This window comes from Cynocephalus volans, chromosome 13 (genome assembly GCF_027409185.1).
Source record: "Cynocephalus volans isolate mCynVol1 chromosome 13, mCynVol1.pri, whole genome shotgun sequence".
NCBI classification, from domain to species: Eukaryota; Metazoa; Chordata; class Mammalia; order Dermoptera; family Cynocephalidae; genus Cynocephalus; species Cynocephalus volans.
The window spans coordinates 99,971,308-99,984,793 of NC_084472.1; the positions used below are offsets into that span (position 1 = coordinate 99,971,308).

The 13,486-nt window shown below is 41.1% G+C and overlaps 1 protein-coding gene across 1 annotated transcript in view; it reads left to right on the forward strand.

Annotated features, from left to right (window-relative positions):
* Positions 1 to 331: 331 nt before the first annotated feature.
* LONRF1 (LON peptidase N-terminal domain and ring finger 1) overlaps positions 332 to 13,486 on the forward strand; it is a 35,696-nt gene continuing 22,541 nt past the window's right edge. The window contains exon 1 of the mRNA XM_063077189.1: positions 332 to 1,116. Coding sequence (XP_062933259.1) covers positions 387 to 1,116 — 730 coding nt within the window. The 5' untranslated portion in view covers positions 332 to 386. The remainder of the gene's footprint in view (positions 1,117 to 13,486) is intronic.

A 13,486-nucleotide genomic window follows, 5' to 3' on the forward strand; every position in this document is an offset into this window, starting at 1 on the left:
TTGATGGAGGTTCTGGGCTCCTTCGGGCTTTGTTCAGTCACCACTCAGGCCCTTCTTCCCTGAGCAGCCAATTAGATCCCCGCTGGGGCATCATCTGACCTCGCGTCCCTCCCCAGGAAGGGGCTCGGAAGGGGCGGGACCGGCCGATCGGCTCCTCGCGAACGCGGCCACGGGCTGCGTGGGGGACTCCGGGGCGCGGTCACGAGCCTGGCCCCGCCCCGTGCCCGCCAGGCCCCGCCCCCGGGGCTTCCCGGGCGCGCGCCGCCCCGCCGTGTCCGCGCGCCACGCCCCCCTGCTGGCGGGCCGCGTGCGGAGCCGCGCGCCCGGGAAGCTCCGGGACCGTGGCGGCGGGCGGCGGCTGCTCCCGGAGCAGCCCTCCGCCGGCCATGTCTTCTCCGGCCGTGGCGAGGAGCTCCCCGGGAGGGAGTCGGGAGATGGCCCCTAGGCCGCGGAGCCGAGGCCGGTGCTGGGGAGTGGGCGGCGGCCGCGGCGACCGGCTGGAGCGCGCGGCCGCGGAGCCGGAGCGCTGGGAGCTGCTGCTCCGCCGCGGCGAGCTGCTGGCGCTGGGCGGCCACCTGAAGGGAGCGCTGGAGGCGTACGCGGCGGCGCTGCGCCGCGGGGCCCCCGCCAGGCCCGACTGCCTCGGCACCCTTGTAGACTGCCTGGTGTTCAACTACCGGCTCCGCCACGGGCTGGGCTGGAGCGCGGCCCCGGCTGCGGGTGCGGACGCCGGCGCCGGCGGGCTTCTCAGCTGCCTGGGCTGCCGGGGCTTCCTCAGCGAGCCGGTGACCGTCCCCTGTGGCCACAGCTACTGCCGCCGCTGCCTGCGGAGAGAGCTCCGCGCCCGCTGCCGCCTCTGCCGAGACCGGCTGCCGCCCGCCGCTGCCGCCGCCGCCGGCGCCACGGATGCTGAGGGGACCGCCCCGCGGCCGCCGCCTCTGGCCGCCGCCATCGCCGCCTCGGACTTCAGAACCAGCGTCGTCCTCAACCACCTGGCCGAGAAGTGGTTCCCGGGCCAGCGCGAGCGAGCCCGGGCGACCGGCCGGCTCGGGGAGCTGCTGCTCCAGGGCCGCTACCGGGAGGCCCTGGCCGCCGCCAGCGAGGCGCTGCGAGCAGGTGACCGCGCGGGGCTGCGGCGCGGGCCGGGTCCCCAGAGCTCGTCTGCACTCCGGGGGAGGCTTCTCTGCTTCCCCGGGGCCGCTTGGCCCCCCGGTGTGCCGGGTCTCGGGGTGCTCGAGGGAGTGGGAAGGGGCGGCGCCCCGAGTGCTTCGGTCACAATGGGAATCGCCCTGGCAGCCGACGGTGACGCGGCGCGGGGTTCCCTCGGCCGCGCGCGTCCGGCGCCGAGCGGGGGATCGGAGCCAGGCGGCGGGCGCGGGACCGGGGGAGTAGCGCGAGTGCGAGCCGGGCCCGCCGCGGGGGAACGACAAGCCGGGGCGGGAGAAGATCCCTAGCCGAGGCCTGGCGGGCAGCCTTTACCTTCCTCTCCCACCAAAGTCACTGGGGCAATTGGAAGCCGCGGGAGGGCAGAATTGCATAAGCTGGGGGGTGGGGGCGTTGTGTAACCGGTGACGTGCGGTGGGCGTGGCGGAGCTGGGCGCGGGCACCCGGCACCGGGAGGCCCCACCGGCCTCGGGGCCCCGGGAGGGAGTCGGAGCTGCCCAGGGATGGTCCGCTCTTAGATGCAGACGCCTGCAGACTTGGTTCCTCTGGGATGTCTCAACCTGCTGGTTTCTAATCATACTTACTGGCGTGTACATATGTGCTCGCTTTCGGGGACACGTTGTTTATGGTGCACATGTAGAGGTAGTCTCTGATCAAAAGTTCTTTGCCACGCTTCTGTTTGCCTTTTCACTCCTGATCAAGCTGTGGGTCTTTCATGTGTTTCTTCTCCAGGAAGCCTCCTGACCCAGGTTAGCACTTTTCTTAAGGTGGTGTTAGGCTGTGAAAGGGGGCAATATCAGACCTCTCTTAGGTAAAATGGAGAGTTGTTCTTTAAATCGGTAGTTATCTACGAGAAGGATTTTACCTTTCCCTCTCTCAGGGGACCTTATCTAAAGCAGTATCTAGCAATATCTGGAAACATTCTTCGTTGACAACCCATGTGGCAGTGGTGCTGGTACCGACATCTAGTGGGAGAGGTCAGGGATGCTGCTAAACATCCTACAAGGCACAGGACATCTTCCCACAGCAGAGAATTATCAAGCACAAAATGTCAACAGTGTCACTCTTGATAAACCTTGTATTAAACATGTTTCAAGATTTTAGCGTCTATATGTTGGCATGAAGTAATACTTGGCGGATTATCTCCAAGAAAATAAACATCTAAAATATAAACTGACTTTAGGTATTAGGTGAATTTATAAACTGGAACTGAAAGTATCATCTTGTGGGTCTTTTAACCCTGAGAGCTTAGTCATATTAAACTAATGACAATATCTTGAGTTATTTAATACCTTTGGAGTTCAAAGCAAAAACCCAGAGTATTTTCATATTCTTTCAGTATCTATATGAGGAGTAGGCAGTTATAAAATAGAATTATAGGCCCAGAACAAAACTATTTGGAATACAGAATTTTGATACAGGATTCTGCCTCTCTGGGTGAATAAAGTAGGAGTGGGGAAGCTGGACTTGGCTGTACAGACTACCGAATGACTGACTGTGGTTTCATTTTTAAAACAAGGACTCAGAAGCTAGGGCAGTGAAGTGACTTGTCCACAGTCACACAGCTACATGGTTACAGAGGCTGCTATGTTTTCCACCACTTCTCCTAAATGTTGTTCTAAGGTTCATCCTACCTTTATAGTTCATCCAATGAAAATGTTTAATATACATTTCCCAGAAGTTTTTTTTTTGTCACTGGTATAAAATAGAAGACGGAACTTTTCAACAGCACTATTCAGTGTATAAACTAGTTCTGATTTCGTGATTTGACCTTGTTTTAAATTAGGTGCGTTATACTTCAGGTCCTAGTCCATGGAAGAATAGTGAGCACATTTGCGAATTAAGGTCTAGCTTAATGTTCTATTACCAGTAGTATTTTCGTTAAGGGAGATTCTGGGCCTTGGATCAAGATACTATTTTTAACAAAAAAGACTGAAAGATCTACTCTTGCTCCTTTTTTTCAAGTTTGCATAAACCATGCATGGGAATTTTGCCTACTAAGCTACCTTTGCAGGAATAGAACCCAAGTCTCCTGATTTTCATCTCATTTGCTTTTTTTTTCATAATTTTTAGATCTTTCAGAAATCACTAATTCCATACTTGAAAATGTGTCTTGTTGGCACTAGTGAGGAAAAGTTTTTTTAAATAGATTGAATTCTTAGTGTGAAGTAGGAGGAAAAAATCCTTAGGGCTAACGAATTATAGTTGGTAAAGATCAGATTTATAAATTTCAGAATTTATGGGCATAAATAAAAATGTTAACTGCACAGATGTTAGGATTTAACTTCTTTGGAGTTGGCTTGTTAGCTAGATAGGCATTTGAAAGGTATGTATTTGTACGGTTGTGCTTATTAATGATACACTCATTATTATTGATAATGAAAAAAGACCTTCACTATAATTTCTTCATATAATTCTTATAACGAAACAAGTAAATACTATTAACTAGAAAAAATAATCTAGTTTAAAGTCAGCCCACACATATTTAAACTTATCTCTGTCAACAGAAAAGGAAAGCCTGAAAACCTTTGCCAAAATCAGAAGTTTCCCATTGAGATTACATAAGTTTCTGTTGAATTGAAATATATTTAGATAATATTTAATCCATTGATCTTTTGTTATTAGCTCTCAGATGTTTCATAACTTTCTTTTTAGTATTTAAGGATATTATGTAAAAGTCTTTTCTGCATCGAATCTTTATACTTGAGTCTATTGAAATGATCCCCCATGCTATCCTGTCTTCTTTTTGTTTTTGATGGATTTTTACACTGACATGCCTCCTCCTTGTGTTCACCCCCTTCCCCAAAGAAGGCAACAGTCTAATTTACAGTTTGAACTGTTTGAAAAAACAAAGGTCAAGCGGGGGGGGAGAACATTTTATTCAAAATGTTTGGGGAAGGGAAATTTTGTTTTTAATATTAATTATATAATCCTTGACTGTTACCCAGTATTTTCACTTTCTTTATACCATTTGATCTTCCCAGAGAATCCGAGTATTCTTATCCTCAGAAGGAAACTGAGGCACTTAGAGATAGAGATACAGTATGGCATATTGATTAAAGCACTGCATGCTGGAAGCAGACTACCTGGGTTTGAGTCCTAATGCAGTCCTCCACCTACACTTGGATCTTGGGCACGTTGCCTAACCTATCTGGTTTTGGTTTCCATATCTGAAAAGTGGGAATAGTCACCACTTCATAGGGTTGTTGTGAGAATTAAATTAGCCAAAACATGCAAAGTGCTTTAAATGGTGCCTGACACAGAGTAAATGCCAAGTAAATACTATTTTTTATTTAATTATTTTATTTAAAATGTTTTTAAAATGTAAGAGTTGTGTTATGGCCAACAAGATGATTGAGCTGAAATTGAATTCTAAATCTTGTGATTTTAAGTCCTGTTCTGTTCTCTTTATCACTTTAATAATATTAGAGTGAAGGTTAAGTCCTGATTCTAGTTTACCGATGTTAATTAGTAGTAACATTTTAGCATACATCAATAAAATATAGATACTACAAAGATTTAGTTATGAAAAGATGAGTCAAGTTATAGGTAGATACTGAACATATTTAAAGAAAATGTAAAGGATATTTAGTATCTTTAGCAACTCAAGTAGGTTAAAATGAAAATATTTGAATTAATTATAGCATACCTCAGAGATATTGTGGGTTTAGTTCCAGACCACCCCAATAAACTAAATATCATGAGGAAACAAGTCACAAATTTTTTGGTTTCCCAGTACATCTAAAAGTTGTGTTTACACTGTACTGTAGTCTATTAAGTGTGCGACAGCATTATGTCTAAAAGAACAATGTACATACCTTAATTTAAAAACGGTTTATTGCTAAAAAATGCATGTGATCACCTGAATTTTCAGTGAGTTGTAATCTTTTGGTCTTGCCTCAGTGTTGGTGGCTGCTGACTAATCAGGGTGGTGGTTGCTAAAGGCTGGGGTGGCTGTGGCAGTTTCTGAAAATAAGGTAACGGTGAAGTTTGCCACACCGATTGAGTCTTCCTTTCATAAAGATTTCTCTGTAGCATGTGGTTCTGTTTGATAGCATTTTATCCACAGTAGAACTTCTTTCAAAATTGAAGTCAATCCTCTCCAACCCTGCCACTGCTTTATCAGTTTATGTAATATTCTAAATCCTTTGTTGTCATTTCAACAGTGTTCACAGCTTCTTCACCAGGAGTAGATTCCATCTCAGGAAACCATTTTCTTATCCATAAGAAGAAACTCCTCATCTATTCAAGTTTTATCATGAGATTACAGCTGTTCAGTCACATCTTCAGGCTCTACTTCTAATTCTAGTTCTCTTGCTATTTACGCCACATCTTCAGTTACTTCCTCCACTGAAGTCTTGAACCCTTCAAAGTCATCCATGAGGGTTGAAATTAGTTTCTTCCAAACTCCTGTTAATGTTTATATTTTGACCTTCTCCAGTGAATCACGAACGTTCTTAATGGGATCTAGAACGGTGAATCCTTTCCAGAAGGTTTTCGATTAGCTTCACCCGGATTCATCGGAGGAATCACTATCTATGGCAGATGTAGCCTTACAAAATGTATTTCTTAAATTATAAGACTTGAAAGTCGAAATTATTCCTTGATCCATGGGCTGCAAATGAATATTATGTTAATAGGCATGAAAACAACATTGATCTCTTCATACATCTCCATCAGAGCTCTTGGGTGACCAGGTACATTGTCAGCAGTAATATTTTGCAAGGAATCTTTTTTTCTGAGCAGTAGGTCTCAGCAGTGGGCTTAAAATATTCAATAAAACATACTGTAAACAGATGTGCTGTCATCCAGGCTTTGTTATTTCATTTATACAGTACAGGCAGAGTAGGTTTGGCATAATTCTTAAGGGCCCTAGGATTTTCAAAATGGTAAAGGAGCGTTGACTTCTCTGTAGCTGTGCAAGTCCTGGAAGGCATCTTCTTCCAATATAAGACTGCTTCATCTATATTGAAAATCTGTTGTTTAGTGTCGCCACCTTCATCACTTCTCTTACCTAGGTCCTCTGGATCACTAGCCGCAGCTTCTACATCAGCACCTGCTGCTTCACCTTGCACTTTCATGTTATGGAGATGGCTTCTTTCCTTAATCCTCAAGAACCAACCTCTGCTAGCTTCAAACTTTTCTTCTGCAGCTTCCTCATCTTGCAGCCTTCATAGAATTGAAAAGAGTTAGGGCTTTGCTCTGGAGTAGGCCTTGACTGAAGAGAATGTTGTAGCTGGTTTGAACTTTTATTCAGACCACTAAACCTTCTCCATATCAGCAATGAGGCTGTTTTGTTGTCTTCTCCTTCCTGTGTTGGCTGGAGTAGCACTTTTAATTCCCTTCAAGAACTTTTCCTTCGTAGTCACAGCTTGGCTAACTGGGGCAGGAGGCCTAGTTTTCAGCCTGTCTCGGCTTTCAGCATGTCTTCCTCACTCAGCTTAATCATTTCTTGCTTTTGGTTTAAGTGAGAGACGTGCAGCTCTTCCTTTTACCTGATCACTTAGAGGCCACTATAGGGTTACTAATTGGCCTAATTTCAATATGGCTGTGTCTCAGGGAATAGGGAGGCGTGAGGAGTGGGGGAGAGATGGGAGAATGGCCAGTGAGTGGAGCAGTCAGAACACACACATTAAGTTCTACATCTTATGTGGGTGCAGTTTGTGGCATCCCAAAACAATTACAGTAGTAACATCAAAGATCACTGGTCATAGGTCACCATAACAGATATTATGAAAAAATTTGAAATCCTAATATTGTGCGATTTACCAGAATGTGGGTACAGAGACACAAAGTGAGCACATGATCTTGAAAAAATGGCGCCACACAGTTGCTACACAAACCTTCAGTTTGTAAAAAGCACTTTATCTGTGAAGTGCAGTAAAGCAGAATGCAATAAAATGAGGTGTGCCTACAAGCAATAACTTATGTCCTTACCTACTGTGCAAAGGACTTGAAACAGTAAACATTGATATTTATATGGTGCTTATATTACATGGTGCTTTATAGTTCACAAAATATTTTCACTTCCATTATCTTAATTGATCTTTACAAAAGATCGTATGATAAGTATTAGCCCTAATTTACATATTGAAGAAAAAAGCCCGAGGAATTTTAGGTGACTTTCTTAAGCAAGTGAGTAGCTAAGTTAGAACTGAAAGCAGAAACCAGACATGTGGATATTGCTTCTTAAGCATAAAGTTGATTAAAAAATTAGCATATAAAATTTAAATCTTAAGTATTCTTACTGTTCATTCAACAAGTGTTTATTGAGTACCTGCTTTGTAGTAGTCATTGTTTGAGGTACTGGAAATGTAGAAGTGACGTTTTCTTTTTGTAATTGCAGCAAATGGATATTTATTGACAGTTTCCAGAAAATGGGGCTTATTGCTTAATTGGCTTCTAATTAACTAAGACTATATGTAGTACATCTTTGATTCTTTTCTTTAATTCATAAGGCACTTTAAAGATTTTTGCAGTGCCTCATGTTTACTAAAAAGAGTTATAATGGCACATTCTTCCTGATGTAGGAGATGAAAAAAACTGGTTGTATAAATGACCATGAAGTGCCCTGTTTTCAGTGAATGATTAGCATGTTTTTAACTTGTTTTTATTCTTCCAGTAATGCAAAATTTACTAAAATCCAGTTATCTTAGATTTCTAGATATTTGTACATTAACTTTTTGTTTATTCGGAATTGTTTTTCCATTTAGTGGAATATTTCTAAGAGGCTTGGAAATATTCAAGTAAAATTCTAGGTGAATTTATATAGCATTCTGCCTCTTTCATCACAAAGGCATTTTTCAGAATCAGAATTATATTTTATTATAGAAGATGAATGACTTACGAGAAGTCTACAATGTAAGACAGAAGCTTCTGTTCAATTTCTTTTTCTTAGTAAGCTGGTATCAGTGTTTTGCTTCCCCTCCTTCCTTGGCATCCTGTTGTCCTGTTTATTGTCCAGTCTGCACTGCTGATCCCTAAAGGTGTTTCTCATCTAGGCTAAGGTTTATGTGGGTAAAAGACAAGGTAGAAAATATTCTGCTATACCCTGTAGCAAAAGCTAATATAATTTCTTTGTCAGTTTGTTTTGGAATATTTTGTAATGTTACTGACAACTGTTATTGATTGAGTACTTGTGTGCCAGGCAGTATATTAATTGTTTAATATGCTTTATCTTATTCGGTCCTCATAGCAGTTAAGATGTAGGTATTTTATTTTTTATTTTTATTTTTTTGGTGACTAGCTGGTAAAGGGATCTGAACCTTTGACCTTGGTGTTATAACACCCCAATCTAACCAAGTTAACTAAACGGGCAGCCCAGATGTGGGTATTTTATAGGCAAGGAGACTCACGTTCAAGGAGTTAGGTAAACTGCCCAAAGGGGATCTGAATCCAATGTTTATGATCTTAATTACTGTGCCAAACTACTATTCCTGGACATTATTGATCAATCATTAATAACTTACCTATTGGCAGCTTTTAGCTTAACTGTGACAACCAACTGCTATCATACTACACTTAATAAAGTAATAGAAGCAAAAAAATCTGATATTTTGGTTACCCATCAAAAATTCTGATAGCTAAATATATAAATCTAAGAAAAAGAACCTCAGAAGAATGAGAAAAAGCATGTGAACAGAATTTTATACACATACAGAATCTAAATACCTAGTAAATATATAATTTTAAACTGACTGAGGAAATGCGCATGAAAATAATGATGCTATTTTTCATTTGCATTTTTCTGATACACAGAAAAACCCCATAGCTTTTGTTTTATACACAGTGGGAGTGTAAAATAAAGTTTTTAGAAAAGGGGGGTTAGCAGAATGTATGGAAAACTTTATATATATATATAACTTTGTGCATAGTCATCTAACTTTGTAGAAAATAATTCAAAGAAAATAAGCAGATGTGTAAAAATACATAGATAGATGTACTTTTATACTAGCAAATATTGGAAGTAACTTAATTGCAGAGTAGGGAATTTTTAAATAGCTTGTGTATATAGTAAAATACTTTGTAGACATTAAAAATCATGTGGAGTATTTAATCACATGGAGAAAACAGGTTAAACAGTATGAGGTACTTCAAAAAGTTCGTGGAAAGATTTGTTTTATCTTTTAATTGTATTTTTCTATAATTTTATTTTTCTACAATTTTTTTTGATATACTTGCATATATGTGGTATATTTTATAAAACTACACATTAAAAATGCAGTCTACACATAGGAAAAAAACTACAGGTGTTAGACAGTTAGTCATGAGCAGATGGGAGTAAACAGGTGGAGAGATAATAAAATAAAAACTAACTTCATCGATAACTGCCCAGACCCACCCCTTTGCAGGCAACATAACGGGAAAAAGACCCCACAGTCTAACCACAGGGCTTGCCAGGGACTTTCCAGGTGGAGAAACATTCGCAGAAGGTAAAGTTTTGAGACCTTTAGGTGACTTTTGAACATGTTAATGCTCATTAGGTGCTTATACATACGCAATCCATATATACATATTATAATAGACTGAATTGTGGGTAGGGGCATGTGCATTAGAAAAGAGATTATATAACCCCAAATGTCAATCAAAGGTGTCAATCAAGCTTACAAATGCATATACAAAATTAGTGGAATAAAACAGCTATGAACTTACATGTAAGGGCCATTCACTGCTCAAGGGAATAGTCCACTTCTCTCTTGAAGTGTGTGTTCCTTCCTGTATTCATTAAAGCTTTGCTATTGCTGTTGATTTGGGTTTCTGATTCTTCATTGACCTAAAAAAAGAACTGAACCAGATGAGACTTTTGTCCCTGGTAACACAGGTATGTACTGTTAAACAAATTTTATGGGAGGCCACTGTTTTGATCTAGCCTCCTACAGTATGCCCTGGCAGAACAGACCAAATCAGAATGGAGTCACTTGTGCTAAGTGCCATCTAATCAAACTGAGCTTTGAAACAGGCCAGTTTTCCAGAAACAAAACCAAAAAACCCCAGGAGATTCCATTCATCCTGAGTCAGTGCAATAAGACGTTCCCTCTGTTTTTAACCCTATAAGGAAAGTAATTTTCAGCCAATCTGCTTTTTGCCCTGTTTCTTTCTTCAGCCCTTTTCTACCTATAAAGACATCCTCAACTCACCGAAACACTCATTCTTTTTTTTTTTTTTTTTTTTTGCACATCTATTCTATATTATAGACTGTGGTATTGCCTATTTCTAGAATTGTAAATAAAAGCCAAGTAGATATTTAAAGTAAATTTGGTAATTTTGTCTTTTGACAATACCAATGCTGGTTATTTATTTGTGATGGGAAAAAGATGGTTTTTAATTAATTTTTCAAATATTATGAGTAAGGATTTTATAACTTTTGTAATCTGAAAAATGGCTTCTCGAAGAAGAACAGAAAAAACAACTGTAAGACTCTTGTTAGTAATCATGGATCCCTAGGAATTGGATCAAAGATGGGGAACTATGATTCTAGAAAACTCTTTCTTCAGTCCATGAAGTGCCCTGGGCAGCTGAAGGCTAGTTTCCTCAGATGTATAATAGACTTTTATTTCAATCTTTTTGTTTGCCTAATGACTTACAAGTAATAATACTGGGTCTAAAAGAAGAGAAAATAGGAGCATGAACTGAGGAGTTTAAGGGATCATATTTTAAAGTTTCTCCTAGTTTAGGAAGCATTTATCTGAGCCAGGATCTGAGGATACAAAACCAGGGAATAAGGAGGAAGCTCAAAGATAGATTTTAAAATTAGATTACTCTAATATGGTGCATATACAGTGAAGGAACATAATCATAGTAGCAAACACTTAAATAGTACTTTCAAAGTACTGAGCCCTGTTCTAAGTATTTTGCATACATTAACTTACTTTCTTGAGTAACCCTGTGAGGTAGATACTGTCATTAACATAGCATAGAGGTAAACAGCAAGAACTCTGGAGCCAGACTGCCTGAGTTACAATCTTGAAGTCACCGTTAAATAGCTGTATGATCTTGAGCAAGCTACTTTAAACTCTCTGTGCTTAGTTTCCATATCTATAAAAACATAGACAATATTAGACCCATATAGGATTGTTCTGAAGATTGTAAATCATTTAGAGTGAGTGTTTTTCTTTTAAATAAAAATTTTCAAATCCTCAATTTTATAGCTAAGGAAACTGAAGCACAGAGATTGTTGCTTTGCCTCCTATGGATTTGTCACCCCTTTTCCCCTGAGTGACGGAGCTGCCCAAAGATTACTCAAAGCCCATTTCTTCTGAGCTGTGAGAAGCCCACAGAAGGGGTTAATCTCCCAGAACCCTCAAGATAGAGGCATTCCTTCCATTTGGGAAATTAATAGGAAGAGAACATAGGTGAGGTTTTTGCGAAGTACAGTTTAACCAGTTTAACAGTAGAAGCTGGTAACATTCAGTAAGGTGACATTCTATAATGCAGTTAAGTTGATCCACTAACAAAAGCTTGATTTTAGCAAACATTCTCCTCTTACAGCAATTTCCCAGTATCTTTACATATCAGTCAGTAACCTGTCTTTGAGCCACCAACCTTGCTGTGTTACAATTCTTTATCTTACAACAGAGATTGTATAGCCTGGGGAAATTTTCCTGTCCTTTACAAGGTCAATGTTTGAAACTGCAAGGCTTTGGAAAACCAGGTCCTGTGAAGTACATTTGCTTTATGCATACTCTACAGAGATGATTTGTAAATTGCCTCAAGTTGACAGAGAATTGGAGAAGCCAGAAATTGATCCCAGGCAGTTCCACTTAAAGGGTTCTGCTCTTGATCCTTATGATGTACTGTGTGGAGGTAGACTCAAAGGAAAGCGTCTTAGGAGGAGATTGGTGAGCTGATTCTTGTTGGATGAGAAATTATCCAGACAAAGCAGAGGGGTGGATAAGGAATGGTATGACAAAGAAGGAGCTCTATGAGCAAGGAAGGGAGCGTGAAATAGAGTGGTATACAAGGGTAAGATGAGTAACATTATTGGGACTTAAAGTGGGAGGTTGATAATGATAAGAAGTAAGGCTGGAGAGATGGGCAGGATCCAGGCATGGAGGAACTTGTATGTTGTAAAAAATAATACCTATTTTATCTTATGGATGATGAGGATATAGCTAAGGAAAACCTTGGAGGCAAGATCAGTTAGCAAGCAATTGCAGCAGTACTAAAGAGATGTTGGGAGCCTAACCTAGGGCTACAAGTAGTAGGATTGGAAAAGAGGAAGGACAGATTTGAGAAATATCATAGGATGTGAAATTGACAAAGGTGAGGATAATTCTGATTTGGGAAGTCAGTGGTGTCACTAATAGAGAATACAGCGAAAACACTTTTTTTTTTTTTTTGGTGGAGAACATGCTGAGTTTTAGGGAAAGTATAGCAGGCAGCTGGAAATTTGATGAATCTGAAGTTAGAGTGAAAAATCAGGACTGAAGATAAAGCTCAGGGATTTAAATCATAACAGAACTAGCAGATCTGTCCCTGGTCCTGGTAGACAGGGAAACAAGACCACTTAAGATATTAAGTGATTTAGAATAAGATCACAGAGTTTAGTACCATAATCATTATACTCAATACAATTACCCCAAACCAAATCATCTTTGTATTTTTTCACTTTTTCAACAAATTGGAGTATAATGTGCCACTTACTTGCTAGTTACTATAGATAACCTGCAATAGTGGACTGAGAGACAGGATCTTCCCTGGTGGTATATGCAACGAGGTGACAAGTTCACTTACATCCTCAAGGTCAGGTAGAGAGCGTACAGTAAATGTTGACTCCCTCAAATTTAAGTTGATACAGTGGGGCTGACTGCTGTTTTTCAGTTTCCTTTCTTGGAGGTTTACATGGTGGGTGACATTATGTATGCTTTGATTATTCCAAGGGCCTCAAATAGCTTCTTACGCTTCTTTTTATAATTAGGAATGGTTTGAAGTAAAGAAGTGGGGTGGCCCCAATCTCTTAAAAAGTAAGTTTGGATTTACCTGATGAGATTTTTTTTTTCCCCTAATAGAGTCATTCAGAATAATTATTTCATTAACATCTAAAATTCTCAATAAGCGTTACCTACAACAAATTGGGGAGCAAGAGTTTTAAAATCTGGCTCTTTTTTTCATCTCTTCTTAGTGTACACACCTTCTCTTCTCATCCGAATACATACTATTTAGAATCCCCTTTGGCAATGTCTTAACAGTGTGAGTGTTTCTGTGTAGAGAGGAGTGGGGACACAGTCTTTTTTTTTTTTTTTTTTTTGACGAGTGCAGAAACTTTATAAATTGGGTTTTTTTTCAAAGATAGGTCTTCTCAGTTACTTCTTTCGGTGCCACC